Source organism: Prunus persica, chromosome G1, assembly GCF_000346465.2.
Source record: "Prunus persica cultivar Lovell chromosome G1, Prunus_persica_NCBIv2, whole genome shotgun sequence".
Lineage (NCBI taxonomy): Eukaryota > Viridiplantae > Streptophyta > Magnoliopsida > Rosales > Rosaceae > Prunus > Prunus persica.
The window spans coordinates 20,498,942-20,523,460 of record NC_034009.1 but is presented as its reverse complement, the minus strand read 5'-3'; the positions used below and the strand labels follow the sequence as shown (position 1 = coordinate 20,523,460).

The 24,519-nt window shown below is 39.2% G+C and overlaps 4 protein-coding genes and 1 long non-coding RNA gene across 5 annotated transcripts; 3 read left to right on the top strand and 2 right to left on the bottom strand.

The window, feature by feature from the left end:
* LOC109946734 (eukaryotic translation initiation factor 3 subunit A-like) lies at positions 3,183 to 4,960 on the top strand. The gene is made up of 6 exons (XM_020555405.1): positions 3,183 to 3,195; positions 3,288 to 4,142; positions 4,233 to 4,465; positions 4,560 to 4,647; positions 4,753 to 4,839; positions 4,937 to 4,960. Exons 2-6 carry the CDS (start codon positions 3,354 to 3,356, stop codon positions 4,958 to 4,960), a joined length of 1,221 nt encoding a protein of 406 aa, XP_020410994.1. The 5' UTR covers positions 3,183 to 3,195; positions 3,288 to 3,353.
* On the top strand, positions 5,027 to 5,390 carry LOC109946860. The gene is made up of 2 exons (XR_002269940.1): positions 5,027 to 5,167; positions 5,329 to 5,390. It is a non-coding gene; the product is annotated as an uncharacterized LOC109946860 (long non-coding RNA).
* LOC109946731 lies at positions 6,480 to 8,841 on the bottom strand. The gene is made up of 3 exons (XM_020555396.1): positions 7,686 to 8,841; positions 6,823 to 7,530; positions 6,480 to 6,667 (listed from the first exon to the last, which is right to left on the bottom strand). The coding sequence occupies exons 1-3, from the start codon at positions 8,791 to 8,793 to the stop codon at positions 6,480 to 6,482; spliced, it is 2,004 nt and encodes a 667-aa protein (XP_020410985.1). The 5' UTR covers positions 8,794 to 8,841.
* LOC18791427 (endochitinase EP3) lies at positions 11,430 to 12,737 on the top strand. Its single transcript, XM_007222453.2, has 2 exons — positions 11,430 to 11,895; positions 12,209 to 12,737. The coding sequence occupies exons 1-2, from the start codon at positions 11,475 to 11,477 to the stop codon at positions 12,613 to 12,615; spliced, it is 828 nt and encodes a 275-aa protein (XP_007222515.1). The 5' UTR covers positions 11,430 to 11,474; the 3' UTR covers positions 12,616 to 12,737.
* On the bottom strand, positions 12,705 to 13,315 carry LOC18788234 (PHD finger-like domain-containing protein 5B). Its single transcript, XM_007224960.2, has one exon. The coding sequence runs from the start codon at positions 13,280 to 13,282 to the stop codon at positions 12,950 to 12,952; it is 333 nt and encodes a 110-aa protein (XP_007225022.1). The 5' UTR covers positions 13,283 to 13,315; the 3' UTR covers positions 12,705 to 12,949.

The following is a 24,519-nucleotide window of genomic DNA, read 5'->3' as shown; positions in this document are numbered from 1 at the left end:
CATTACAGCGCATCCACATCGCATGTTCATCAGGATTGGATTTCGATGACAGCTTTTTGAGAGTTCCATCAACGAAACCCAATTTATTCTTGGGTTCTTTAGTTTTAACTCATAAAAAACTTAACTAATTTGGAAGAAAGATACTGAATTTTGCTTAATTAATATAAAACCAAAGCCACCTAATTTTACCAAAAGGACATCCAACAACACTAAAATTACTACATGTGCCATTGTGCTTAACTGTCAAATACAGTTTATTTAATTATAAACCAAAACTTAAAACTGTCAAAACGACATAACATTCCCACAAAACACAACACACAATGACACTACTCAAATTGAATCAGTTCCAAAAACCCTTTCGCGCGACCTTTCATCTCTCACTCCAAAAACGCAACCGACTAGTTCCACACTGACCACCACCAACGAGCAGAAACGAAGACGACGAGAACGGCGACGAGCAACGACCACCGACGACGAGCAAAGACCACCAACGAGCAGCAACGACGACGAGCAGCAACGACGACGAGCAGAAACCACCACCAACAACGACAACCACTGACGACTATCGAAGCGATTTTCACTCTCTTGGGAAAAAAACAGTAAGAAAATGACCCTCTAACACAGATTTGTCTTCGATTTTAGGGATTACACATTTTTGCTGTTGTTCTTTATGCAATGCAGTTTTTGGAAAAATGGATGAATCGTTGGATTCAAAACTACTCTTCGTTTAGGTTTTGCTTCGTTTATAGGGATTAACCATTCAAAATCGTTGGATTCAAAATTTCTGGTTGTTTGTACTAAATTTTGAACCAGAAACTGCAATGCAGTTTCTGGTTCCATAATTCAATTTCAGAGTTCTTTTTGCTAGGGTTTATGGGAATGTGATAACTGCTCATGAAGTTAAATGTGTTTTGATATTAGTTTTAGCTACTGTCTTTGCATTTTTGATTTCTGGTTGTTTGTACTAAATTTTGAACCAGAAACTGCATTGCAGTTTCTGGTTCCATAATTCAATTTCAGAGTTCTTTTTGCTAGGCTTTATGGGAATGTGATAACTGCTCATGAATTTAAATGTGTTTTGATATTAGTTTTAGCTACTGTTCTTGCCTTTTTGATTTCTGGTTGTTTGTATTCGATTTTGACCAGAAACTGCAATGCAGTTTCTGGTTCCATAATTCAATTTCAGAGTGCTTTTCGCTAGGGTTTATGGGAATGTGATAACTGCTCATGAATTTAAATGTGTTTTGATATTAGTTTTAGCTACTGTTCTTGCCTTTTTGATTTCTGGTTGTTTGTCTTCGATTTTGACCAGAAACTGCAATGTAGTTTCTGGTTCCATAATTCAATTTCATAGTGCTTTTTGCTAGGGTTTATGGGAATGTGATAACTGCTCATGAATTTAAATGATATTAGTTTTAGCTACTGTTTTTGCCTTTTTGATTTCTGGTTGTTTGTAGAAGATTTTGACCAGAAACTGCAGTTTCTGGTTCCATAATTCAATTTCAGAGTGCTTTTTGCTAGGGTTTATGGGAATGTGATAACTGCTCATGAATTTAAATGTGTTTTGATATTAGTTTTAGCTACTGTTTTTGCCTTTTGGTTTCTTTTCACATCAAATTTTGAGCAGCAGTTTCTGGTTGTTTGTTGCAGATTTTGACCACAAAAACTGCAGTGCATATCACAAAATGGAACAAGAAATGTCACCACAAAAGAATGAAGCTGAAAACCAACCAAAGCGCAGAATCAAAACGATGGCTCAAAGGATCAAAACAAAGCCAAAGCCAAACTATGATCGGAAAGCAAAGCACCCGGACTATGTCCAATTTCGGTGCAATGCCTATGCTTTCAACAGCATCATTAGAGACATAAAGGACAAGCTCAATGAAAGGCAGAAGAAGCTTCTCAAGAAAACCCCTTTCTGGAACTTGATCGAGCTGTTTTACCGCCAAAGAATTGACATGAATAACATGAATAAGTCGGACATTGACTTAGCACAGCTGCTCAAGAAATTTGATCCGGATACAAAGTCCTTCAAATTTGGAACCAAATCATTCCAAATCACAAGCAATGCAGTGACTCAAATTCTAGGACTGCCAAATGAAGGCAAATCTGTCAAACTTGTCAATGATAGGTACACTGCTACCTTCAGAACAAGGCACTTTGGAGAAAAGGGAAAACCTTCAAAAAACCAGGTAGAAGCAGAATTACAAAAGACAATTGCCTTGGCAAACCAACCGAAGAAAGAAAAGGCAAAGACAGAGCAAAAGAAAAAAACGAACAAAGGAAAAGAAAAGAAAGAAGCTGAAGAAGAAGAAGAAGAAGAAGTTGATTACGACAAGGAGGTGGTCAGCCTAATATTGATTCTGCTGTGCATGACATTCCTTTTTGCCAACTCTTCATCTACTTTGCATTGGAAATTATTTGAGCACTGCGTGAATCTACTTTGCATTGGAAATTATTTGAGCACTGCGTGAATCTAGACACACTTTCAAGCTATTCGTGGGCAAGAGCTGTTTCAAAAGCAAAGAAGGGAGGAGAAGCCTCTATAGGAGCTGTTTCGGGTTGCACTATCCTAATATTGGTAAGTAAACAGTGGCTTATGCACTATCCTAATATTGGTAAGTAAACAGTGGCTTATGCAATGCATTTTGAGTTTTAGGCAATGCAGTTTCCATTTAGTGCAATGCAGTTTCTGTTTTATCCTATGCAGTTTCCAACCTAATTTCTGATATATCTTGTTTTTGAACTGTGCAGTTTCTACTGTGTGAGAGGACAAACATCATACAACCAATCCTTGGCAAGGAGAAAGAAACTCCTGCCATTCTTAAATGGAGTCTTGTGGAACTCCACACAAGATTCAACCAAATAAAGGACTTGAATGACATCGAGGTATGCAATTTATCGCATGTTCTGTTTTAATGTATCTTGAATGTGAATCCATGCTAAATCATTCTCATTGTACAGGGTATTTTCAAAACTCCTAAAAAGCGAAAAACTACCAGGGAAGAGGAAGACACTGTTGAGAAGGTAATTGAAATCTGTATACAGTGCATTGCAGTTTGTGTTTTCTACATTGCAGTTTGCATTTTATCCAATGCAGTTTCTGAATCATTCAATCTCATTGTACAGGGTATTTTGAAAACATATAAAAAGAGAAAAACTACTGGAGAAGAGGGAGACCCTCTTGACAAGGTATAAGAATCTCTAAACAGTGAATTATGCATTTCGGTTTTCGTTTCCTCTAATGCAATGCAGTTTCTAATTAGTTTCTGTTCAATATGTAGGAAAAAGAAAAAGAAGATGATGAGGGAAAACCTGATGATGCAATTCAAGACCTCTTGGTGAAGTCCATGACAGACCAAATCAACTACCGCCAACAACAAGATCCTAGCTTCGTTTGCCCGGAAAGATTACAACTGTGGAAGGATGAAAAAAATGAAGACAGTGAGAAGAAAATGAAGGAATTGTGGGATATATTTATCCAAGCAGAAAAGAGATCAAAGGAGCTGGAAGTGGAGTTGGCAACATACATAGAGAAATTAGATAATGAAGAATGTGTGACTGCCACCATGACAGTGGAATCTACAGTTCAGCTTAATGAAATACAAAATCTGAAAAGGAGGATTGCAGAATTGGAAGGCAAGGAAACTGGTATTGACATGGAGAAGATTGCCAAGAAAAAGGAGATTCAAGAAAAGTACAAGGCAGAAATTGAAAGCTTGTTGTCAGACCCAACAATCTTTGAAATGGAGATGGATCTGCCTACAAAACAACCAACACAACCAGTTGAAGAGAAAGAAGAAGAAAAGAAAGAAGAAGAGAAGCAACAAGAAGAGAGAGAAGAAGAGAAGAAGCAAGATGCTCCAACACCTGATGTTCCTTCAAGAGTACAAAGGGTGAAGAACAGAGAAAGAAAGAGGCTTCAAGCATCTTGCTATGTGTACGAAAAAAATAAGAAAACAAAAAAGGAGGCAAAAAAGGATGATGAAGAACTACCACAATTCAAGCTTATCTCTTCCGTGTGTTATCTGCTTTACAGAAATGGAAACTGCATTGCAGTTTCCGTTTCCTGCAATGCAGTGTGTTATCTGCTTTACAGAAATGGAAACTGCATTGCAGTTTCCGTTTCCTGCAATGCAGTGTGTTATCTGCTTTACAGAAATGGAAACTTCATTGCAGTTTCTGTTTTATCGAATGAAGTTTCTAATTAGTTTCCTTTCAATCTGCAGTTAACACAAGAGGCATCTCAGCCCGATGCCACAAATCCAATTCCTGACCCCCCTAAAGGAACGAGCCTTCATGATTCAATACCTGTGGATCTACAACAATCAAGTGATGAAGATGAAGGACAAAAAAAGCCAACAAAGAAAAAACTAGGATGGGGTCAGAAAAAGGTGTGGCAGAAAATTCCAAAGCCGGACAGGGAAAGAATTGAAAAACGCTACTTAAGCACTCAACTTCGGTAACATCTCTATTCCAAAATAACAATTCTTTCATCTTTTAATTACAATTAAACTAAAACTAATCTTGTGAATTTCATGTATTCGAATCCGCAGTGATATCTTTTGGGCAGGACTCAATGATGAGAAAGTGACAAACCATGATCTCAAAGATATTGTATGGGACCTGGAACTGTCACAAAACGTAAGTATTTACCAATTCTATAACACACACTGCACTGTATTTTTTATTTGTGCTACCTATATTCCCCATTTATAATTCCATTTTTCTCCAATCAATGTGAAACAGGTTATTGAGGCCTATATCCACATAAAGGAGGATAAAATAGAGCCCATGCAGACAGAGAGTCCACAGTACATGTCCACATGGACTTGGGTAAGTATTATTTTAAAAATTCAAAATTTTTTAAACAGACAATGCACTGCAGTTTTCGAAAAATATATACTAACAAATTGCCATTCTGTGATATCAGGCTTACATGCAAAGCTTCCTATAGCCATCTTGGCACAGGTTCCTGTATGAACCCTTACTTGAAAAACTCGGGAAATGCAATGTTCTTTTCTTCCCGATTATTTCACAAGAAGAGTTCCACTTCACACTTCTCACATTTCACAAAAATGAACGAAAGTGGAGACACTACAATCCACTTAGATCGTTGGGACGTAGAAAAGAAGAAAGGTGCATTGACATTGCTCGAAACTTTGTAAGTGGAATGAAACTGTCTTAATTTCTCAGCACAAACACAAACAGAAACTGCATTGCAGTTTCTGTATTATACATACTGCCTAATTTCAGACCAAAACTATAATATGCAATGCACTGATTACCATTTATTTTTCTCTTTTTTTCTTCTTCTTTAAACAGGTTAATATTGTTGAAGGGTGGCTAGAATATATAAGACCTCAAGCACGAGTGTTCATAGAAACAAAAAAAAAACCAACACTTGTGAAGCAAAAGGAAGGGCCCCCGACACTTGTACAAAAAGATTTGACTCCAAATGAAGAACTCACTCTCAAATGGATTATGCAAAATCCATTGCAGTTTTCATTTGAGGATGACATGGAATGTGCTCAACAAAGTGCATCTTCGTAAGAATTGTGTCTACTCAACTATTCATTACAGTTTGAAATCATTCAAAAGCAAAAAAAAACTAATCTCGTATTTCATTTGCAGATTGGATTGCGGCATGTTCGTCATGTTCTATATGGATAAAATAGCACAAGGACAGCCCATTCCAAAAACCGTGGACAAGAAATTCATGAATGAATATCGAGCACAATATGTCACAAAACTCCTACACCACAAAAACTGTGTAATTAATCGTCTCTAGTGATTTGCCTTTCGTTAACTCAAGACAATATGTATCTTAATTCTTGTGGATGTTTGTAAATATTTCTAGTTATGGTATATGAGAACATATTTCCTATACATATATAAACTGTAATATAATCTTGGAACAGGATGCAACAAAACCAAAAGGAAACAAACAAACTGCACTGAATTTTCTGGTCAAAAATACTGCAACAAATTAAAACTGCAGTGCAGTTTATATAAATAAATAAAAATAAAAAATCAGCTCAAAAAATGTGAAAAGAACCCAAAAGCCAAAGCCATAATCAAAGTACTAAAACTTTGTTCAAAACACATTTAAGTAGGTCAGCATTGAAATGTAGTTTCTGCTCATAATCTGCAACAAGTAAACAGAAACTGCACTGCAGTTTCTGCAACAAAATCTGAAATAAACAGAAACTGCAATGCAGTTTCTGCAGCAAAATTTGCTCAAAATCTGAAAACAAGCATTGAATGGCAGTCGAAAACGAATATCCACTCATTAAACAATTGTATAATTTTCATTAACTTCAAAAAAGAATCACAATATCCAATTAGACGCTGTGTAGCCAATTACAAGGAACTAAAACTGCAATACAGTTTTTGCAGAAAGTGCAACGCAGAAACTGACTATACATTCGCTAAACCATATCTAAAATAAAAAATTGTCAAATGAGAAGGAGTGTTCATATAATAGCCTTGCAAGTCTTCCTATTGTGCCCAGCAACACTGCACCGACTGCATTTCAATGGCCTTTTAAATTCACCAAAAACTTTGATCCTCTTTGTTGGTGGTCTTCCGGCTGGCCTCTTTGTAATTGGCGGAAGCACAACTCCAGCTGCAGAACCATTGCTGCCCAATCCTTTCCCAATATCTGGAATAGGAAAAATAGGACTCTCATAGGCTTTTCGAAAGAAGTCGGTTTTGTAGTAACACTCCACGTAATCATAAACTGAATCTCTCTTTGCTAGGATTGCAGCCACCGCATGTGTGCAAGGAAAACCGTCAATTTGCCAAAGACGCAAGAACAAGTCCTTTGCTCGAGATCAACCATCACAGAATAATCAGCAAATACTTCAAAAACAGTGCAATTAGAACGACAAACTGCCCAAGTCCTACCGGCCTCCGCATTTTCACAGAGTCTAGTCTCCATCTCCGGACACAAAACTGTTGTCCACTTCTCCGCTTCAATTCGTCGTTGAGAATTCAATACCATCAATTTCTGTCGAATCCCTTCTATCAAAGGTAGCACCGGCAAATCTCGAAACACACCAACCCAATTATTAAAGGACTCCGCTAAACTGTTTGCCATCTCCCCATAACGCATTCCTTTGAAAAATGCGTTGGCATAGTGATCTCTAGACAAATCAGATATAAATGTCTTCACTTTCGAACTCCCAACAATCACCAACTCCTCCATTGCTACCTTAAACTCTTCCTCCGTAACAGCATATGCGCATCTACTAAATAAATTGATAACACGGTCTTGGAGCAGTTTTCCATAACCTGACTTCGGGTACTTTGATATCAAATTCTGTTTGAGGTGATAGTAACAGTAAGAATGAGGCCATCCGGGAAACACAAACCCCATTGCATTTAACAAACCTTGATTGCGGTCCGAGAAAAAGGTCACCACTCTCCCCATCGGTAGCAATATAGAAGCCAAATGTTGAAGAAACCAAGTCCAATTCTCCTCTGTCTCAGAATCAACAACTCCAAAAGCTAGAGGATAAAACCCTGCAAAACAAAACCAAAAGCACAAGTATAAGCAAAAAAGGGAAACTGCAGTGCAGTTTATGAAAACAAATCTGCTCAAAAAAGGGAAACTGCAATGCAGTTTCTGCTAAAAATTGCAACAAATGAAAATCTGCAATACATTACAGTAACCATACCTTGATTTCCATTCTTTCCCGAAGCACAGAGAAGCTGCCCCTTGTACTTGCTCTTCAAAAACGTAGCATCAATGAACAACAAGGGTATGCAATATTGAAATCCAGCAATGCAACCACCAAAAGACACAAAAAACCGTCGAAAGCGATTAATTCCAGCTTCACAATCAAGAGTGCAGAGAGAACCAGTGTTAGTTTCCTTTACGGCATCCACATACCACACTAACTCGTTGAAGGACTTCGACTCATCACCGTGAACGTCCAATTTAGCTAACTCTTTGCCAAACCATGCGTGGTAGTATGAAATGTCTATACCATAATAATCGTTGAACTCGTGTATAATCTCAACTGGCTTCAGCTCTGGTTTTGCACGAATTCTGTCCACAATGAGGGAGGACACCACACGAGACCTCATCATCTTACTCTTTGATTCCCGTATCTGACCCGCACATGTATGAACATTATTTAACGTCCGAATTACAAAACTGCCAGTAGCTTCACAACGAGAAGCATAAACACGCCAGCTGCAACCCTCCAATTTCTTATTCGAACAAACAGCAACCACCCGCTTCTTGTCATTGCCGGCATATTCAAAATTAAATCCTACTTCAAGAGCGTACTTGCACAATTTCAACCGGAACTCCTCTGCACCACCGTCAAACTTCTGCCCCACATGATGTATGTATGTCTCCCACTCATTCGACAACAAAGGCTTAGCACTTGCTCTCTTCGACCTGCCCAAAAACTCGTTTCTGTCTTCGACAGTACTAGAACACGACGACTCGCCCTTTTCACATGCTATCAACTCCTTATTTACACAAAAATCACCACTATATTCACTGCTCCCGCATAAATCCTTCACTAAAATATCAACAGTCTTCTCATTTGATATCAACAAAAATGTCCTCATCAAGTCCAAATCGCTATCCGTTTCTAGAAAACAACTCGGATAACTGGGCACCGAATACCGTAATGTGAAACAACCCAACTGCAAACCCCTAAACCTCAGACACAATGTCTTCAAAATATCAACCATGGATGACTCTGATGAAACTGAAAACATGATGGTTTCCGACTTATATGTGCACTTGGCAATGACACACACCTCCATTAGCCTTGAAAATGCAAACAAAACAACAAACAAAAACAGAAAACAATTAAAATCACTAAATAATGTACATGAGCAGTTGTAACATTCCAATAGAAATCCAAATATTAGTATGAAATCGAATTATGAAACAAGAAACTGCACTGCAGTTTATAGTCAAAAACTGAAATAACAGAAACAACATTGCACTTTATGTACTGAATATCAAAACACGTTTGACTTCATGAGCAGTTATAATATTCCCATAAACCCTAGCAAAAAGCACTCTGAAATTGAATTATGGAACCAGAAACTGCATTGCAGTTTCTGGTTCAAAATTTAGTACAAACAACCAGAAATTTTGAATCCAATGATTTTGAATGGTTAATCCCTATAAACGAAGCAAAACCTAAACGAAGAGTAGTTTTGAATCCAACGATTCATCCATTTTTCCAAAAACTGCATTGCATAAAGAACAACAGCAAAAATGTGTAATCCCTAAAATCGAAGACAAAAGGAAAACCAACCAGAAAATTGAGCTCCAACGGCGAAAACGAAAACGAAAACGAAAACGAACGAAATCTGCCTGCCAAACTAACGAAATCTGCCTGCCAAACGAACGAAATTTGCCTGCCAAACGAACGAAATCTGCTGCCAAACAAACGAGAACGAAAACGAAACAGAGAAGAACGAGGACGAAAACGAAATCTGCTGCCAATACTCGCGCCTTGTTTAAACATTCAGGGGCAAAAGCGTCATTTATTTTGTAGGTTTACAAATGGGCCAGGTTTTTTAAGAAGAAGGGTAGAATTGTCTTATCAGTTGTTAAATTTTACCTGGCCCAACGAATCTGGGCCTCTCTTTGGGCTAATCCAAAATAGTAGTTTTTTCCTAGGTATTAAAACTAAAACCAAAATATCCAATATCTTACAAACTAATTAATAAAGTTAATTATGTCTAAAACCTAATTTTTCTTTTATTCTTTGCGTTCAATGAAACAGTCATGAATTTGCGCCACGTATCATAATTATCTCCATTCAAGGGCTTTGGTACAATTACCAAACCTGGATTATCTGAATTATTGATGTGGTAAGGGCTTGAAGGTTCAACCTTGAATGTACAAGAGGAATCACCTATGGTTTCCGGCGGCGAAAGATCTGCAGCACGAGAAGGTAAGGTGCGGTAGGAAAAGAAATATGAATAGCTAGGGTTTAATGTCCTACTCTGATACCATGTAAATATGATATTGGAAGAGAATAATTTTAATTAATAGGTATAATTGGTTTATACAAGAGTGTCTTAGTGTACAAGAAAACAAGTCCCCTAATCTAAGAAACCTACTAGGAAAGTAAATCCTAATTACAACAGTGTTATTAATTAATATTATACAAACTTATCTCTGGGGCTCTGAGCAGGTCAAGTAAGCGTGAATGGTTGACCTGGTGAACGTGGACAATTACAGGTGGCCCAGGGCAATACACCAAGACACATATAGCAAAAGTCAACAGACACAATTTTACCTCCTACTTTTGGTTCTGATACTCTCTTTTCACACGCCAACATGCGACTTGGTCTTATTTTTTTGGGTCAACCATGCGGCGTGGTTAGATAGCCGCCAAGATTATGAACTCTTTTTCATGCACCCAAAACTGCCTTGACGGACTGGTTACAAACAATAACTTTGAAACATATATATATATAAGCATGAAATTCAACGCAGCGATATTATATGATTAATTTTTCCTAATTTTTTTGGAAGAAGACAGTGGCATAAGTACAAAATTTGAAAACGCCAAATTAGTGTTCTCATCATTTCCTAAAAACAAATTAAAATCTATCTCTACTTATTCTCATGCCTGAGCCTCTGTCCTCTTTCTCTTTAATTCCCTTCCAGTAGCCCACCAACCCATTGTATTTTTGAATCTTAAAAGTGAAAAGGATTGTATATCGTATCTATTACTCATTGGTTACAGATAGCCCTTACAACCATCCCATCCAGTACCACAAATACTTGTGTCCATTATTGATTTTTCTTGTAACGCTGTGATAAATAAAATTTAAAAAACTTGGTCACTCAGCTCACCCAAGATAAGTCTAGGTTTTTTGGCTCCACTACGATTATGTTGTGTAACACATAATACACTCATCACTCATAACTTTATCAAGAAATTAATAAACTTCATTATTGCCACCACTTTAGCCAATTGATATTTTTATATATAAAAAGAGAATAATGTTTTATTATCAGCCCATTTGATGTTTCGGTTATGCCACTGCCTACATAGTGTTTTTTTTTTTTTTGGGTGTGTTTTTTGTTTTTGTTTTTGTTTTTTGGGTCAATTAAATATACGGAGGTTGATCTACCAATTTGTGAAGGAGCCTAGACTGTTTGACCTTTTTTTTTTTTTTCCCTTCATGTTTTTGAGTTAATAATTCACACGTTATTCTTTCTATTTGAGCCTGAGAAGTCATAACAGAGGATCAATTGTCCTACATCCATGGCCAAAGTCAAAAGTCAACTCTGAGACGCGTCACTCAACCCTCTCCTTCTAGAAAATTAAATCCACTTTGAAACCCAACTCAGAAAATTCAAACCCACAAATACACATGTGGCCTACCCACATTATTATTCATTTTCTCCACTATAAATAATAATCAACTCTACCTTCATTCTCCATCACTCATTCCTTGCCTTAGAAACCAAAATGGCTCAAATCATTGCACCCAGCAACATATTTCTAACCCTTATTATTGTAGCTGCAGCTGCAGCTGGGTATGTGGAGGCACAAAATTGTGGGTGTGCTTCAGACTTGTGTTGTAGCAAATATGGGTATTGTGGCACAAGTGATGACTACTGCGGCACCGGGTGCCAAGCAGGGCCGTGCAAGACGGCGCCTCTAACCCCGAGCACTAGCGACGTGTCAGTGGCTGATATCGTCACGCCCGAATTCTTCAATAGCATAATTGGCCAGGCCGAGGCAAGCTGCGCCGGCAAAAACTTTTATTCCCGAGCTACCTTTCTTGAGGCTCTCAAGTCTTATGATCAGTTCGGTAAGATTGGCTCCATTGACGACTCTAAGCGTGAGATTGCTGCCTTCTTTGCCCATGTCACCCATGAGACTTTTCGTAAGTTCTTTATTCTCTCATCAATTATTTCTTCCACTTTATTCATTATTTGCATATGTTGGTCCAGAATGTAATTCATTTTTATACTTTCCACCTGCAACTTTTAAAGCCGTTATATATTTAGTGTTGTTTCTTATGATTGTTGTAGTAGTGCCCACGGTCAAACACGTTGACACGAGTTTAATTTATTTGTATCCCAAAAACGCAATTAGCACAAAAACACGTTCCACATGCAACTATTTTACATATAACACAAAAACGCATTAGCAAAGGATCCCAAAAACTGAAGGAAAAATGATGTTTGATTGTGCAGATTTCTGCTACATAGAAGAGATAGATGGACCCTCAAAGGACTACTGTGATGAGAGCAACACACAATATCCATGCAAGCCAAACAAGGGCTACTACGGGCGTGGACCAATCCAACTGTCATGGAACTTCAACTACGGCCCAGCCGGAGAGAGCATTGGCTTCGACGGATTAAACTCTCCTGAAACCGTTGCCAATGACCCCATCATCGCCTTCAAGACGGCGTTGTGGTATTGGATGAAAAGTGTCCGACCGGTCATTGGAGAAGGTTTCGGTGCAACAATACGAGCCATTAATGGTGCCCTTGAATGTGATGGTGGAAACCCTGCCACTGTTCAGAAACGTGTTGAATATTTCACTGAATATTGTAACCAACTTGGTGTTGCTCCCGGGGACAATCTCACTTGCTAGGAGACATCTCAGTTTACTCGCTGAGCTAGAAACATTCATCTCCTTCAACTGTTGTTATATTGTGTAATAAAAATTATGTATCAGACATATAAAATAAAATAAATACTACGAATTCCATTAAATGTGATCAATGTCCTCTTGGTTTAGTACGTAATCCTTTTAATGATAAATGTATCTTCGTAAAACATTAATGAAATACCAGGAGCTTGTTCATCCACAAAAAAAAAAACATCTTAGAGGTATTACAAACCCAAGAAAACTGAAAACGACAACATGATTTTAGGGGAGCTAAGCCGAACTTCATCGGTGAAATTGCCAATTAATCGTCAAGTGATCATCTGTTCTTGAAACCATACTTTTTACGTTCATAGAACAGATCGGTTTTGGCACTTCCCAAATTCACAATTTTGGGACACCCGTCTCTGTCTTTTTCCAGCTGAGTACACTCTTTGCAGTAGTAAGCGTCAGAAATTCCAACCCCTCCACACACAACACACCGGCCCTGGAATGATCCATAGTTGCACTCATCGCACACCCGAACAAGCGTGCAAGGGCGCACCAAAGAATCGCAGATTACGCACTTGCCGTCACACTTTTCACACAACCTTCCGATGGCTATTCCGGGTTGCTTGCGGCACATAATTAGGTCAGGATTATGCTTGGCCATCTTTCTACTTATGTCACCGCATTATTACATAGGCCAATATGTCTTATATATTGGTAAAGTGAAGACTAGTGTGACAAATGAGAAGGGGCTTTTGGGGCTTAAATGAGAAGGGGCTTTTGGGGCTTACTTGCTGACCAAGAACAACCACTTTCAAAAGTCAACATTATTTAAGCTGAAAAATGTGAGATAGTTATTGGTTTTCTTGGTAGACAAGGGACAAGGACATGGAGTTCATTTTCTGAATTGAATAAAGTAGCAGTCTCCAAATGCTCATGAGATCAAGTAAAAAATGGAAGGGGAAAGGTGATGGCCAGTTGGCTTATGGCTTGATATGTCACAGTGGATCCACACAAATTGCTTCTGCGTGAGTTTAATTTTTGTCTTATTTAGAACAATAAATATAATTTAAATATTTTATAAACTAAAACGATGATTTACTTTTGAAAACGATACCTAGCTAAATTTAAATCTTTGTAATTGCTAGGTGTGAATGGACTAGGATGTATTAGTTCTTGGTCTATAGGACATGGAGTAATAGAATGGATTTATTCTTAAAATATTAATAAAAATATTTTATTGGAATAGGAATGGAGGAGTAAACCGTCGGTGATTTAGATATCAAGGATTTGGTGGTCGGGATGAAGATCCTTCCATTAAAGAAGGATTTGGCAGCAGTTAAAGTGGCCGAATCGACCGTGGTTGGCCGGAAAAACCATCTTGGACTACTAAGCTTTTCAACTTTGACTGCATAAGAATACAGTTTTTATTTGGGTCAATATAAGAATATAATAAGGTAATGTTTTGCGACTTTCCTAAGGATTGTTGACTTTTGTGTTATATTTTGGATAACTCTTTGTAATATTAGATTTCCTAGTCATGTAATTACTCTCTGTGATAGTGGAATTAGGATTGTAACTCTATGTGTATATACATCCCTCTTTGTGAGATGAATAACACACAACAATATTAAACCAAATAATATTCTTCTTCTTGGCACCAGGCCCAGGTTCAAAGAAAAAGAAAAAACCGTCAAGCAAATTCTATAGACCACTGCCGCATGAACCCACTACTGTCGAATCTGGCAGTGTTGACTCGAAGAAGCCACCGCCACTACCAAATCATGTAGCACCGCCGTATCGCCCAGTCGACTCACCACCTTGGCTCCGGATATAGCCGCTCCACATCACCTCCCATCTTCATTCTCCTATACTGATTCCGTCATTGTTCAATCTCATTGTAGACAAATGAATTTTGGTGGAATAAATTCCATTGGATAAGAAATAATTAGGGTTCGGTGGATTGAATTATGGGCCCCATAATTCACCCATGTGGTGTATGACTCATCAAAATTGGATTAGTTGGCAAATTGACACGTGTTGACGTCCGACGGAGTGCATCAAACGGTTCAAAGTGAAGACAAAATTAAAAGAAAGAATCTTCTGTGATTGACTTTGATTTAAATCAAATATTAATCAAGTCAATCAATCGAAGATAATTTGGTTAAATTGCCAAATTATTGTAATTGATTTTAAATCAAATCAAAATCCCACAAAACAAGGTCTTAAAGAGGGAAAGTTATTTAGGTCAAGCATCCTGCAGGAGCCTATAAATAGGAGGCCTCAAGAAGAAAGAAAAGAGCTTAGACAGACCAAGCATTCAGAAGAAAGAAAAAACTCTTTGCATTTAGTCAAACAATATGGGTAGAATATTTTTCAGGTTGTATTTCATTCTCCAAAAGAAGGTATTTATAGTACAAGGATGTAACCCTAGCATGGTCAAACTAGGAAACAAGATAAAAACATAATTACACAATATCTGTACAAAAAGGAAATAAATATAATCATAATAAACTAGGAAATAAATATTTTAATTAAACTAGGATCTACCTAACACTCCCCCTCAAGTTGGAGCAAAGATGTCACGCATGCCCAATTTGTCAAGCGAGTTGAGAAAGACGGTCGTAAAAACATCTGCCAGTTGATACTCGGATGATATAAACGGAAAAGAAATAATTTCAGCATCCAACTTCTCTTTAACAAAATGTCGATCAACCTCCACGTGCTTTGTACGATCATGTTGCACAGGGTTATGTGCAATTGCAATTACAGCTTTATTATCACAATACAAATCCATGGATTTCTGGGGTCCAAACCCAAGATCTCTCAACAATCTTCTCAACCATAGTAACTCGCACACACCTTAAGCCATCCCATGGTACTCGGCCTCGGCACTTGACCTAGATACCACTTTTTGTTTTTTACTCCTCCAAGTAATAAGATTACCACCAACAAATGTGAAATACCCAGACGTAGAACGTCTACCAGGGACTGAACCAGCCCAATCAGCATCCGTAGAACCTTCTACATATGTATGACCATACTTGCAAAACATTAACCCCTTTCCAGGAGTTACTTTCAGATACCTCAAGATGCGCATCACAACACCCATATGATCTTCACTAGGAGAATGCATAAATTGACTCACTACACTCACTGTATATGCAATATCAGGACGTGTAAGAGATAAATAAATCAATTTCCCCACAAGTCATTGATAACGCTCTTTATCTGTAGAGACTTGATCAGGATACAATCCCAACTTATGATTCTGTTCACTAGGGGTATCAATTGGTTTACAATCTAACATTCCAGTCTCTATAAGTAAATCCAAAATATACTTTCTTTGAGACAGAAAGATACCATGTTTAGATCTGGCAATTTCAATCCCAAGAAAGTACTTCAAATCACCCAAGGACTTCATCTTAAATTCTGAAGCCAGATACTTATGAAGATTTTGCATTTCTGCCTGATCATCTCCAATCACAATCATATCATCAACATAAATAATTAAAGCTATCAATTTACCTTTATGACACTTTAGAAACAAAGTATGGTCTGAGTTACTCTGCATATACCCAAATTTCTTCATAGATGCTGTAAATCTCCCAAACCACACTCTTAGAGACTGCTTCAATCCATATAAAGACTTTCGTTGCTTACACACAACACCCTCCTTAGAGGTTACAGGAATACCAGGAGGGAGATCCATGTAAATCTCCTCCTTGAGGTCACCATGTAGAAATGCATTTTTGACATCGAATTGTAATAAGGGCCAGTCGCGGTTAGCAGTCAGGGACAATAGTACATGCACAGTATTGAGCTTTGCTACTGGAGCAAATGTCTCCAAATAATCCACTCCATAGGTCTGAGTATAACCCTTGGCTATCAATCTAGCCTTGTAACGACTTTCTTCCCTCGTGGCAAAGGAACTAAATCCCATGTTTTATTCTTATTCAAGGCATCCATTTCAACATTCATGGCATCCATCCATTTGGGATTAGATAAAGCATCCTGCAACTTAGTTGGCACACATACACTAGATAATTGACACAAATATGATGGATATGACTTAGACAAACGATGAGTTGACACATAATGGCTAATGAGATTTTTAGACCTGGCATGTATATCAGGAGAATATTGTACTTTAGGTTTCCCACGAGTGGTTCGTGGGGGTAACTGATAAGCAGACACATCATTAGAGAGTACCTCATCATCATCACGAGTTGATTGGGACAATGGCAGGGCAGATGGGGGTCTTATATCGATCTCATCTTCACAACAGTCACCAATATCACTGTTACATTCTTCTAACAAAGGGCAAATCTCATCAAGGAATTCAACCGGCGACCGATCGTTATCTTCTGGGCGACCGGTCGGTTTTGCACAGATTGTTGGGTGACTGGTCGTATCCTCTGGGCGACCGGTCGTTTTCACACAGTCGTCACGCATCGTGCTGTGCAACCGGTCGTCACCCTTTACTCGACCGGTCAATTTTGTACAAATTGCTTGGTGACAGGTCGTGTCCTCTAGGCAATTGGTCATTGGCACTTAGTCGGAGATTCCTTCAGATGCCTTTGTACATCCAAGATTTTCCATTCCAAGATTTTCACATGCATTTTTTTGCCCAAGATCTTTCATTCTGAAATTCTTCAATTCACTCCTCCTCTCCTCTTGAATTGGAGAGGAGGAAGAGACATAATACGGTACTTCTTCATGAAATGTGACATCTAAAGTAACATGTACCTTTTGTAAAGGAGGGTGGTAGCACTTGTAACCCTTCTAAGTGGTAGAATAGACAATGAAGACGTAGCGGAGAGCACATGGGTCAAGTTTACTCCGTTGATGGGAGTAGACATGAACATAGGCAACACACCCAAAAACTTTAGGGGGCAACTTGGAGACTGAGACAAGGGAAACATGGTCACCAAACACATCATGTGGAGTCTTGAAATCAAGAACCCGGCTAGGAGTACGATTAATCAAATAAGCAGCAGATAAAACAGCATGCCCGAAAAGATGATGGGGAACAGACATGTCTAACATAAGGGAGCGGGCAACTTCAAGTAATTGATGATTCTTGCGTTCAGACACACCATTCTGCTGAGGAGTAAATGGGGTTGTCGTTTGGTGAATAATACCTTGAGCACGGAAGAAAGATGTCAAAGTGTTATTCACATATTCACCTCCGTTATCAGTCCGGAATACTTTGACCCAAGCATGAAACTGAGTAGACACCATAGTATAGAACTCTGGAAGGATGAAAGCAATATCATGTTTATTTTTCAGTAAGAAAACCAAAGTGAGTCGGGTACAATCATCAAGAAATGTGACGAACCAACGAGATCCGTTCGAAGTAATGTGAGTCGGGCCCTACACATCAGAATGCACTAAATCAAAAGGCTTTGCAGCTTTACTGTCACTGAAAGGAAACACAGTGCGATGACTCTTGGCCAAAATATATGTCTCACACTTAAAACTGGACTTATTACAAGAGCGGAATAAAGATGAAAACAGACACTTAAGGTAGCCAAATGACGGTGTCCCAAGTGACGATGCCATAACCAAATTTGCTGTTTGTCTTTGACATAGCAACTTTGAACAGTATTAACGACACGATCACGAACTGGTGCAGAAGGCAATGTCAAATAATATAACCCTCTATCTGTTTACCATGCCCAATCGTCTCGTGAGTCTTGAGATCCTGAAAAGAGCAATGCGTAGGATAGAAAGTAGTAGAAGCATTAAGTGTATCAAGTAATCGACCAACAGATAACAAGTTACAATGGATATTGGGAACTAGTAACGCACGAGAGAAGGACAGAGTAGGAGTGAGAGAGATTGTGCCCTCACCAGTAATTGGAGAGGGCAAGCCATTAGCACTAGTTATGTATGGGTCACAGGTGTTACTAGACAACTCATCAAAAAATTTTGCATCATAAGTTATATGATCAGAAGCACCAGTGTCAATTATCTAAGTATTGGAGCCAGTACCTGGAATAGAATCACAAACACACAAATTTGCAGAAGTAGCAGCAACAACACCAACAATGGAGTTATCACCCATGATTGCAACAGAAACTCAACAGATCACGATAGAGTATATAACAGAACACAGCAGAGGCACAAATACAGAAGATGCACGAAGACAGGGACGAATACAGCAGAGTACACAGCGGAACATAGCAAAATGCACAAATACGGCAGATGCACGAAGACAGGAATGGCACGAACACAGTAGAGGCACGAACAATACAACACAACACACAAACCCAAGAGGGCACACACAACACAGGTAGAGAGAAAAAAAAAATATGGGGATAGAAAACGGGTGGGCACAACACACAGGTTACTAGAAAAGTAAGCTCTGATGCCAAGTCAAACAATATAGGTAGAATATTTTTCAGGTTGTATTTCATTCTCCAAAAGAAGGTATTTATGGTACAAGGATGTAACCCTAGCAGGATCAAACTAGGAAACAAGATAAAAACCTAATTACACAATATCTGTACAAAAAGGAAAGAAATATAATCCTAATAAACTAGGAAATAAATATCCTAATTAAACTAGGATCTCGCTAACACATTCTTCACCTCACTTCGGAAGAGCCACCAAACACAACAAATACGTGCCGGTTCCTCCACCTTAGAAAAATTCAAACACCAAACAAGCCTTGTGCTACCCGTTTGATCAAGATCAAGCTCTACAACCCTTGTATCAAATACAAATTTTCTTTAAACCCTTTGGAGATCGAATCAGAGGATTTAATACAGAGATTGCAACCCTAAATTTCATTAATACAAATATTATTTTATACACGTATTCTTGTCTCATTTGTCACAGGAAATTCGTGTTTACAAATTTGGCACGCCCAGTGGGACCTTCTCTACCTCTCATCTCTTTTTCCAGTTCCAAAATCAATCAACAAACTGAAAACGATGGCTTCCAAGAAGATTCAAACCGTTCCTGCGATGAAAGGCAAAAGCGTGAGCTCCTCATTCTCAAGCGAAGAATTTGTTGGGGTCGTCACCCAGAGCAAGGCCAAGGCGATATCCGCAACTCAACATGTCATTTCCATACCGACTCAAGCCAAGGCGAAGGATGTGAACCGAAGGCGTGAACCGATTATCAATCTGGCCTCCTTGGGGGCAAAGAAGAATACCTCCTAAGCGGATGAGAAAAACTCTCGGAACCAAGAAAGGAGTTTTTCAGGCTCGAAGAATTCAAGAGAACGTTCACTCTCACCTATTTCAGATGCTGACTCGAGCATAGGCTTGTACCATAGATCCCCATCTGGCAACCAATAGAAGAAGATTGCCATGAAACCCTCGACATCCATAGGTGAGTCTTATTCTATGGCTATGCAGGTCATGGTGATAGAAGCGATGTCTATTGAAGAACTACTGGCCCATATGAGTAAAGCGGTCATGAAACTGACGAAGATGGTTGAAGAGAAAGATGCGCAGATTGCTTCTCTCACTAACAAGTGGGAGGCACATCAGGATAAGGAGCTTGGTCAAGACGTACACAAGAAAAGACCACATCATGAAGCTGAATCCAGTGAGAAAGGATTGGGTCATGAAACAGAGTTGGGTGTGAAGTTGCACGGAAAAGGCGACGCTGCCTCGGTGGTTCTTTATCGATCCAACAACTGTAGGACATGATCACGAACACTATCAGGGTTCAATACGGACCCCCTTCCCGAGACACGCTTATATATTCCAAGCCATACACCAAGAGGATAGACAACCTGCGGATGCCGACGGGATATCAACCTCCCAAATTCCAACAATTCGATGAAAAGGGCAACCCAAAACAGCACGTTGCACACTTTGTCGAAACATGCAACAATGCTGGGACGAAGGGTGACCATTTGGTGAAATAATTTGTTCATTCCTTGAAAGAAAATGCATTTGATTGGTATGTAGACTTAGAGTCTGAGTCCCTCGACAGTTGGTATCAAATGGGGATAGAATTCTTGAATAGATTCTATAGCACTCGTCGCACCGTGAGTATGATGGAACTCACAAATGCCAAGTAATGGAAAGATGAACCTGTTGTCGATTACATCAATCGGAGGCGCTCGTTAAGTATGGATTGCAAGGATAGGCTTTTTGGATATATTGGCCGTTGAGATGTGCATTTAAGGGATGCATTGGGGGTTACTCTACATTCTACAAGGGATTAAAGCCCGCACGTTTGAGTAGCTAGCCACTCATGCCCATGATATGGAGTTAAGTATAGCTTGCAACGAAAGAAAGCATGAGCCTGTCATGGAGCATAAAAAGGAGAGTTTTTGGACAAAAGACAGATAAGCCTATCAAAAAGCCTAACAAGGAAGCAATGAGAATCAACACTATCCCGGTCAAAATCTTCACCCGAGATAAGAAGGGAGAAGTCAAAAGGATGGAGCCATCCTGAGAGGTTGATAGATGTCAACGCACCTTGAAGGAGTTGGAGAAAAAAATGTACCCTGTCCTTGATTCCAATGTCGCAGGTATGTTGAGGACTTGCCTGAAAAAAGGTGATTAAATTGCCAGAATGTAAATGGCCTGAGGAGAAGAACCGGGTTAACGAACCTAAGTTTTGCAAGTACCACCAAATCGTCAGCCATCCAGTAGAGAAGTGTTTCATGTTGAAGAAGGTAATTATGAACTTAGCTTGGCAAGAAAGGATTGAGTTGGACATTGACGAAATCGTAGATGCGAACGTTGCCACAATTGTGTTTGGATCCTTTGATCTGGTGTCGTTGCCCGCATTGTCGCAAAAATTAGAGTTTCAATCAACAAGAGATATACACAAGGTGATTGATTTGTGTACAAAAGAAGTGGCAGGCGAACCAGACAATCGTGGTGATGATGGCTTCATTGGTGACTCGCCTTTTGTTGACAATGAAGGACGGACGCCCGTTACTCGACAGAAGTCTCGTACGAAGCGCATTCCTCATCAAGAAAATGTTGAATTAAAGAAGGAGCGGCGAAAGAGAGTCTCACACCAACACTCTAAGAGCAAAACTAGAATGATGGTGAGGAGAGACTCTGACCAAGAAAGTGGACCACTAATCCAAGGGCTAAGGACTCCAATTATGCTAGGAGCATACTTTCCCAAAGTGTTCTTTGCAAGAGGGCCAATAGAGACAGTTCATATGACGACTTGCTATCAAGTGGATGATGAAGATGCCTCGGAAGGAAAATCTGAAACTCATGAAGGGCAAAAGGTCTCAGCACAGGTGGAGGATTCACCATCGCACTCAAATATTATAGAAGCGGTGGAACTTCCTGAAACGATACGTGTAGCATTTGTAAAGGTGCTTATGGATCTCAATATTCATCCAAGTAAAACAAGAAAGGCCGAAAATTAGAGCTTGAGTCTCAAGACCATGTTATTTATTGCGCGACATGTGCTTCCATCACATTCACCGATGAAGATCTCTTGTTAGGGTCCAAACCCCATAACTGTCCACTTTTCGTGTTAAGGTATATGCGAGAACAAAACTTAGTCACATGCTCGTGGATGGAGGTTCAGTAGTACACATCATGCCTAAGTCCACAATGATGAAGTTAAGCATTACCATGAATGAATTATCTCGAAGTCATCTCATGACTCGAGGCTTCAACCAACTAGGGCAAAAAGCCGTGGGCATGATCAGAATTGAGCTCGTGACAGGTGATTTAAAGTCAAACACCCTATTTCACATGATTGATGCCAAGACTTCCTACAATCTTCTCTTAGGAAGGCCATGGGTACATGAAAATGGAATAGTGCCTTCAACCTTACATTACTGTTTGAAATTTTACAAAGGTGGAGTGAAGAAAATCTTTGGTGGCATCAAACCATTTACTGAAGCCGAGTCTTATTTTGCTGACGCCAAGTTTTACATGGATGAAGACATGGTATCTGAAGTTATTCTCGTTGAGGTTCATTCGACAGGCAAGGCCATACCAAGAAGAGATGAGCATTCAAAGTACCTTTCCACTGAAGAGAATGGCGACAAGAAATCAAAAAGCACTTCGTCTGGACAAATAGGATCATCACTGATAGATTCACAGAAGGTGTCCATTCCTGTTCTTCGTTATATCCCATCATCCCGATGGAAGGATGGACAATCCCCATTTGGAAAAGAAGTAAAACTAAGGAAGTTAAGGGAAAGTGACATGAAGTTTTTGAAGGAGTCGACAACCATGCCTTTGCCCAAGTTGAGCAATTCAGACGTTTCAAAATCTTCGGTACCAAGGTTCGTCAGACCATCACAAGATGCAACACGACACGAATCTCTTCCGGTTAAAAGAAGTAAAGAAGGTTTTGATCCTAATGCCTATAAACTCATGTCAAAGGCAGGTTATGACTTTGACTTATCTCCTTCGCTGGGAGAGCTTCATTCAGATATCACCGGAGAAAGGACGCAGCCTGAACGAAACCCAAAAGAAGTTGAAGAAGGAAGGTTACGTAATCAACTCAGCTAGTAGCAGGGTTAAGATCTCTGATAGAAGGGAAGAAAAGAAGGCAGACGCTCAACACATTAGTATCGAAGTGGTCGAAGAGGAAGAAGAATTAAAGGCTACGAAGAGTGCCTCAATGTTTGACCGTTTAGCCAAACCTACCCAACAGACCTCAGTTTTTAGCCGCATCAAAGAATCAACATCACGACCCTCTATGTTCAAAAGGATATCTGGATATAATAGTGAAAGGGGAATTCCCTACGCAGATCGGCGCTAGAAAGACTCGAAGTTCCAAGCAAGCCATCTGAAAAGAAAAACCAACAAGAGTTGAAAAGTAGAGTTCATGTTGATTCGACAGAAGATAATGAAATTTGGTGCCTAATCCCATCACATATGAAACGTCACTCAACATTTGACGAAACTTCAGGTGACCAACTAAAAGTAAAACAATGAACAATCATACATACTCGAAAAACTTTGAGTCAGCAAAATAAAAGTGACGATGAAGAAGTAGAGGTCTTAGCTGTTCATCACGTTACGATTAAAGAGCTCGATGAAGAGGAACTTTTCAAGGATGAGGTTCATGATGCCCCTGCCACACTAGAAAGTGGGGGACAAGCGATTGTAGATGAATTAAAATAATTTAACTTGGGCACAAATGAAGACCCAAGACCTATCTTTGTTAGTGCACTTTTGAATCCTAGTGAAGAGGAATCATATCATCAACTGTCACTTGAGTATAAAGATGTATTTTCTTGGATGTATAAGGAGATGCCAGGCCTCGATCCAAGAGTTGTTGTCCATCACCTTGAAATCAAGCTTGGAACGCGTCCAATCAAACAAACTCAATGTCGTTTTCGCCCGGAGCTTCTAGGTCAAATAGAAGCCGAAGTCGACAAGTTGATCACTGCTGGATTTATTAGGGAGGTGAAATATCCAATGTAGATCGCAAACATTGTTATGGTGAAGAAGAAGATCATTGGACAAATTCGTATTTGTGTTGACTTTTGAGACTTAAACGAGGCTTGCTCGAAGGATGACTTTCCATTGCCTAAAATTGAGCTCAAGGTAGATGCAACCACAGGTCATGAACCCTTATCTTTCATGGATGGTTCATCTGGATATAATCAAATAAGAATGTTGCCAAATGATGAAGAGCTCACAGCTTTCCACACTCCGAAAGAAATTTACTGTTACAAGGCGATGGCATTTGGCCTAAAGAATGCAGGTGTGAACTATCAGCGTGCAATACAAAAGATCTTTGGCGACATGCTTCACAAGAATGTCAAATACTATGTTGATGACTTGGTGATCAAGTCACAAAGAAGAGACGATCACATGAAAGACTTGAGAATGGTGTTCAACAGATTGCAGAAATACCAACTAAAGATGAACCCACTCAAGATGAACCCTTTAAAGTGTGTTTTCGGCGTCAAGTCAGGTTAATTTCTTGGTTTCA

Bases quoted from the DNA above. Each gene is read 5' to 3' on its own strand.
- LOC109946734 (XM_020555405.1), top strand. From the start codon at position 3,354: ATGACAGACCAAATCAACTACCGCCAACAACAAGATCCTAGCTTCGTT. The intron at 4,648-4,752 runs GTAAGTATTTAC...AATGTGAAACAG, and splicing joins ACCTGGAACTGTCACAAAAC to GTTATTGAGGCCTATATCCA. The intron at 4,840-4,936 runs GTAAGTATTATT...CTGTGATATCAG, and splicing joins ACATGTCCACATGGACTTGG to GCTTACATGCAAAGCTTCCT.
- LOC109946731 (XM_020555396.1), bottom strand. From the start codon at position 8,793: ATGGAGGTGTGTGTCATTGCCAAGTGCACATATAAGTCGGAAACCATC. The intron at 7,531-7,685 runs GTATGGTTACTG...TTTGTTTTGCAG, and splicing joins GGGAAAGAATGGAAATCAAG to GGTTTTATCCTCTAGCTTTT. The intron at 6,668-6,822 runs GTTCTTGCGTCT...TTCCTATTCCAG, and splicing joins TGATCTCGAGCAAAGGACTT to ATATTGGGAAAGGATTGGGC.
- LOC18791427 (XM_007222453.2), top strand. From the start codon at position 11,475: ATGGCTCAAATCATTGCACCCAGCAACATATTTCTAACCCTTATTATT. The intron at 11,896-12,208 runs GTAAGTTCTTTA...TTGATTGTGCAG, and splicing joins TGTCACCCATGAGACTTTTC to ATTTCTGCTACATAGAAGAG.
- LOC18788234 (XM_007224960.2), bottom strand. From the start codon at position 13,282: ATGGCCAAGCATAATCCTGACCTAATTATGTGCCGCAAGCAACCCGGA.